Consider the following 5,915-nt stretch of genomic DNA (forward strand, 5'->3'; position numbering starts at 1 on the left):
CAACAATCCTCGTCTTCCAATCGATCGTGAACAACAACCCTTCCTCCCTTTTTATCCTTATCCCATCTTGCGTTCTTTATCCATCCACGCGAAACGTTTGTTTGGTATCTCAGCGACTCGAGTGCCTTGTCAAAATGGGTCCAAAAATTGGTCGATTGGGCAGTGATTTCATGTGTTCATAGGCTTAAGATTACGCGTAAGATGATGACGAAATACACGAGCTCGCTTAGGAATTGAAAACGAAAAAAAAGCGTTAATTAATTTTCACGTAGAGAAAGAAGAGATGTTTTTAATTATCACTCGAATTAATAATCCAAGTTTCGTTAGGATTCTCTTAGATAGATTGTTTTTTTTTTTTTTTTAAGTAGTAGGCTTTTGTTTCTCTAATTTCTTTTTTTTTTTTTTGTTGGCGCAGGACGTCATGAGTTTTTTTTTTTTTTTTTTTGTAGATAGGTATTTACTACCTAAGGTGCCTTGAAGAAGGGCCTCGACCTCTCTTTAGCTCCTTGGCCATACGAAAATCTCGGGGACGAGATGGAACGAGCGATCTTGGACAAACAAAGAAAGGCGGCGAATAATTAATCGTAAGAATTGGATCGAAATTTTCTCGCGCCAAACATTCCATCTCGTGAAAAACATTGACTTTAGCGATAAAAAAAATCACAATAAAAATCTATCCCCATCGAGTTTAACCTAACCTCGAGAAAACTTTATCGAAGAAGAAAATTTCTTTAAAGCGTATCTGCTTCTTTTTTTAAAGATCTTTCATATAATGAATGAATAAAAACGGTCGATAAAATCATCTCATTCCAGTTCAAAAGTCGTAGAATTTCTCTAGTGTTCGCAAAAACATTCTATCCCGAACGAGGATGAGATCGCTCGTTCCATTTTCGCCTTTGGCGTGTATACACGCATATACGCGGCGTGTATGGAAGTGAGAAAAAGAAAAAAAAGGAAAAAAAAAAAAAAAAAAAAAAAAAAAAAAAAAAAAAAAAAAAGGAAAAAAAAATGAAAAAGAAAAAGGAACGTAAGAAGAGGTTAGAGGGGTGGTGTGCGCTCTCATTTAAGCCAGGCAAAAATGGCCAGCACAAAACAGTGAACGCAATGTGATACTAAATGATAATAAAGATAAATGATAATTATTGTTTAGCGTGCAAACGCGCTTCGGCGAAACTCGCAGGCTCGTGGCTCTTTCAAATAAAAAAGGAGAAGAAAAAAGAAAATATATATATATACATATACGTATATACATATATATATATGTATATGTATATATATATATATATATTTCGAACGCGAGAGGAAAGAAGAAGTTAAATAGACATCCGATCTTTTTTTTTCTGCGAGCCGCCTAAATAATTTTTTCTAGTAACTAACTTTTCGTCGTTTCTCTTTCCAACCCTCTCTCCTCCCTTCAAACCCCTCGTCCAACCCCCCTTGTCCCCTCTTCTCGATACATAAGCGCACTAGGTTTACGTATATAGATTATTTTACCGTTAATTAGTTACGTTTATTGTGTATACACACACACACACACACACAAATACATACAGAGGACACGTATACGCATACATACACACACAAAAATACACGATACTCGCGGCCAGATGTTTTAAGAAAATACGAAATAATTATTATAAGAGATAAATTATTCTCGATCTTTTTTTTTTTCAATTTTATCACGGAAAGAGAAAAAAAAAATCTTAAAAAATTTGCTCAATATTTTATTCGATAATAATTTTTATACGAGGTCGAGAAAGTGGATAATCGATCGAAGTTAAAATGTTTAAGAATTAATTTTTCGTTAAATCGAAATGGAAATTTATGAAAAGTTTTTTTGGCAGCTTTGTCGGAATGAGATAATAACAATCGCGTTGATTTTTTTCGAATTTTCTCGATTGTTTGTTCTTCGGGCATCTGGCCAGAGTGTCCCCAAGTAGAATTTAAGCATCTTCCGAGCGGAGAAAAACGTTTCTCCGCGTGCTTTCTTAGTGTTCATAGATTTACAAGAAATAAATTAATTGAGATGAGAAAAGAAGATAAAGAAGCGAGCGAAAACAAGTTGGCTCAATATCAATATCCCTTTGCCTTTCCTTCTTCCTCCTTGACGAAGCGAATCATCGATTCATCGACCCGTATCATCCATCTATATATTTACGAAATTTTTAAAAATAGAGTCCACACAATTGCGATTATATAATAATCTCTTTCTTTTTTTTTTTTTTTTTTTTTTTTTTTTTTTTGTTTAATATATAATTCTCGAGAGAATTTTTTCTTCGAGAAGATTTCAATTTCGAAAAGAAAACTCATAACTTCCGTGTTTACTCGACCTAAACAACGACATACTCGCCAAGACGGCGCAATAAAACAAATAAAAATGTCGGGATAAAATTTATCGAAATTGTTCGGTAGCGGTTCCTCGTGGCTTCCATTGGATACCACCATTTATCGGTGTCTCGGTTAGAAGTGTATCTAGTCGAAACTAACGGTTCGACGACCAAGGATTTCATACAAAAAAGAAACCTCGTTGAAAAACCCGTTACGGCCGCCACGGGTTCAGAAACGGTGGCGTATGCTAAAGGCGCCTCGCTCGTTGACACCGGCTCGATTGCATAATTGCAACGCGATAAGTGGTCTTGTTTTCTTCCCTTCCTCCTCCCTCGAAGAAGGAAAACTGAGTTGCTCGCCTAAAGGTCGAGGTTGGTGAAACCGGCTTCGGCGAATAAAACCCCTGCTCTATCAAACCGCATTATTTTCGCAATCTCTCACCAATGTGATATTAGAAAAATATCGAAATATCCTTTTTTTTTTTCATATATCCATTTCGTCGTTGATTATTCGGTCTACATAACTCGCTTGTTTCGGCGAACAAAATTGAGACGTAAAGAAATTTTATTGGGCTGCTCGTAAAGTAATTTCGTTCTTTCACACGAGTGTCACTAGTCGAACGGCCAACTTCATTCTAGAATAGAAATTATTGGGTCGCTCGAAAAGTAATTTCGTTTTCTCGCACGAGTGTCGCTAGTCGAACGTTTATCCGACCAACTTCATTCTAGAATAGAAATTATTGGGTCGCTCGAAAAGTAATTTCGTTTTCTCGCACGAGTGTCGCTAGTCGAACATTTTTCCGACCAACTTCATTCTAGAGTAGAAATTATTGGGTCGCTCGAAAAGTAATTTCGTTTTCTCGCACGAGTGTCGCTAGTCGAACGTTTATCCGACCAACTTCATTCTAGAATAGAAATTATTGGGTCGCTCGAAAAGTAATTTCGTTTTCTCGCACGAGTGTCGCTAGTCGAACGTTTATCCGACCAACTTCATTCTAGAATAGAAATTATTGGGTCGCTCGAAAAGTAATTTCGTTTTCTCGCACGAGTGTCGCTAGTCGAACTGTTTATCCGGCCAACTTCATTGCAAACCATGTTATATATTTCGAGAGCATTGGCAGGATTTCATGGTTTATTCGTAAGAAAAATTCGTTCGATTCCGTGCACGGTTTGTGTTTTTCGCGTGTGACAACGAAGATGAGCAGCAACGAAAATCAAGAGAAGCATTTTCCGCATTATTTTACTTTTATTCTACTTTTTCCTTCCGATAATTTCGACGTTAAATATGTGTCACGTTCTGGAAGATCAATCGAAGCTAACGACAGTCAGAATAAATTGCACCGACGGATCGTACCGACGGATAACAACTCGTGAAATATGAATTTCTCGAATTCGACTGTTCACGATCACGTGAAACGACTCGGTGTTTCATTGTCACGGGGAAAAAAAAAAAAAAAAAACGAAATTACTTTCCGAACAACCGAATCGTTCAACGATAACGTTACAATCTGAAACGACATCCAAAGAAATCTTGGCGTCTCGTCAAATTGTCGGGCTGACACCGATCTCTTCCACCGGTGAATCGGTGAATCCCTTCTTCGAAAAAGTACCGTTCGTTCGAAGAAGAAGAAATTGCATAACAGAGAGTCGGTTGCGCGTGTCGTCCTCATCCTCGTCATTGTCTAGCACAGCCAGGGGTCTTTCGGGTGTCCACCTCGTGAACTTGGTTGCCACCAACGAGCCGTCTAGCAACGTTGACGGCCAATGGCCGTCGTCTGGTGGCCAGAGAGAGAGAGAGAGTACCGTAAGGATATTCACGTGTAAGTAAAACAGAGGGGGATACAGGTGGTGCCCGGTCAACGATCTTACGCTCCCCGGTTCACGTGTATATAAAGAGAAACGGGACGGGCACACGGCAGATCAACAACGGCAGCCATGATCGGCAAGATAGTTCTGTTCCTTTCCGCCTTGGCTCTGGCAGGAGCGCAGATACCCAGTCTGGGCTTCTGCCCCGAATACGTACCCATGGCCAACTTCGACATGACCAAGGTAAACGCAATCCTTTATCCTTATTATCGTCGTTCCCTTTTTTTTTTTTTTTCCTCAATTTCTCGTCGAGATCGATCCAACAGAGAATTTAACTCTTTTATTCTCTTTCTCCCCTCACAGTTCTTGGGCGTTTGGTACGAGGCTGAGAGGTATTTCCAATTGACGGAAGTGGTGTCGAGATGCGTGATGGCCAATTACACGTTGGGGGCAGATGGAAAATTCCGCGTCAGCAACGAAGTTACGAACAGATTGTGAGTATACCTCTCGACTTTTATTTTATTATTTAGATTATAAGAATTATTCATCGAATATTGAAATCTTTCGAACCAGCACGGGGATCAAGAGGGTGTTGGAGGGTGAAATAAAGAAAGCAGCCTCGAAAGCGGAGGAGGGAAAATTGATCGTTAAATACACGATACCGTTGACACCCGAGACCAAATACTCGGTCCTCGAGACAGACTACGAATCGTACGCTGTCCTGTGGAGTTGCTCGGGGATCGGCCCGTTCCACACCCAGAACGCGTGGGTCATGACGAGGGAGAGGCTGGCGCCGGGCACGGTGTTGCAAAAGGTGAATCGTCCTCGACTCTTCTTTCTTCTCTTCGATTATTATCATTCATTATTATTCTTCTCTCCATTATCTGTTCATTACATATCACGACGACATATACATTAAATTATCATATACAGGCGTATGCAGTTCTGGACAAGTACAAGATCTCGAAAACGTTCTTCGTGAAGACGAATCAGGAGGATTGCGCCCTGTTGGACGCGAAACCGTCCCAGGAGCCGCAGGTCGAGGGGGGAGGGGAGAAGCCGGAGGACGTGAGATCGGCGGTGGTCCCGGACGCGCCAAAGGCGATCCTCGACTCGAAAAAGAGCCCCAACAACGAGAAAGCGGCCCACCCATCCGAAAATCCGAGCGAGAAGAAGCCGGCTGCCAACACGGTTCCGGAACGGATCATGGAAGTGGCGGATGCCGTGAAGGAGGAGGAGGAGGAGAAGAAGGAGGCGCCGACGAAAGTAAAGGAGGAGGGGAATGTAGAACGGGCGGAGGAGAAGAAGAAGCTTTGAAAAACTTTAAACTCGTCTTTTAAATCGGTTAATGATAAATTTTCAGCGAGGGAGGGTCGAAATGAAAATTGTAGGGCTTGTAGCGGTCTCGCTTGTTTCGGGACCAGTCTCGCCCGTCGAGTTTCGTCGAGGCATTATCGAAGCTTTCATGGAAGGGAGGGTATATCGCTTATTGTTTTAACTTATGTACAAATGTAAGAGGGAGAAAAAAGAAAAAAAAAAAAAAGAAATAAAAAAGTTGAATAAATTGTTACATAAAACTGACATAAAATCATTGTCTGTTAATTTTTATTACTCCCGAAATTTTTTTCCGAAATCGAGATCGAGACGCGAGAGGATTAGTGAGAAGAGAGAAAAAGGAGAATACACGAGAATCCACGTATTAACCACGTATTAATGATGCAAAAATTAAAAAAAAAAAAAAAAAAAGAAATATTCGAGAAAATATAAAAATTTCGTTCCTCG

General features: G+C 40.3%; 1 protein-coding gene across 1 annotated transcript in view; it reads left to right on the forward strand.

Annotated features, from left to right (window-relative positions):
- Nucleotides 1-4,223: 4,223 nt before the first annotated feature.
- The window catches only part of LOC102672273, a 4,474-nt gene continuing 2,782 nt past the window's right edge, over nucleotides 4,224-5,915 (forward strand). Inside the window, exons 1-4 of the mRNA XM_006621289.2 lie at nucleotides 4,224-4,376; nucleotides 4,497-4,627; nucleotides 4,707-4,947; nucleotides 5,067-5,440. Coding sequence (XP_006621352.1) covers nucleotides 4,263-4,376; nucleotides 4,497-4,627; nucleotides 4,707-4,947; nucleotides 5,067-5,440 — 860 coding nt within the window. The 5' untranslated portion in view covers nucleotides 4,224-4,262. The remainder of the gene's footprint in view (nucleotides 4,377-4,496; nucleotides 4,628-4,706; nucleotides 4,948-5,066; nucleotides 5,441-5,915) is intronic.

This window comes from Apis dorsata, unplaced genomic scaffold, assembly GCF_000469605.1.
Source record: "Apis dorsata unplaced genomic scaffold, Apis dorsata 1.3 scaffold_630, whole genome shotgun sequence".
Taxonomy (NCBI): Eukaryota; Metazoa; Arthropoda; class Insecta; order Hymenoptera; family Apidae; genus Apis; species Apis dorsata.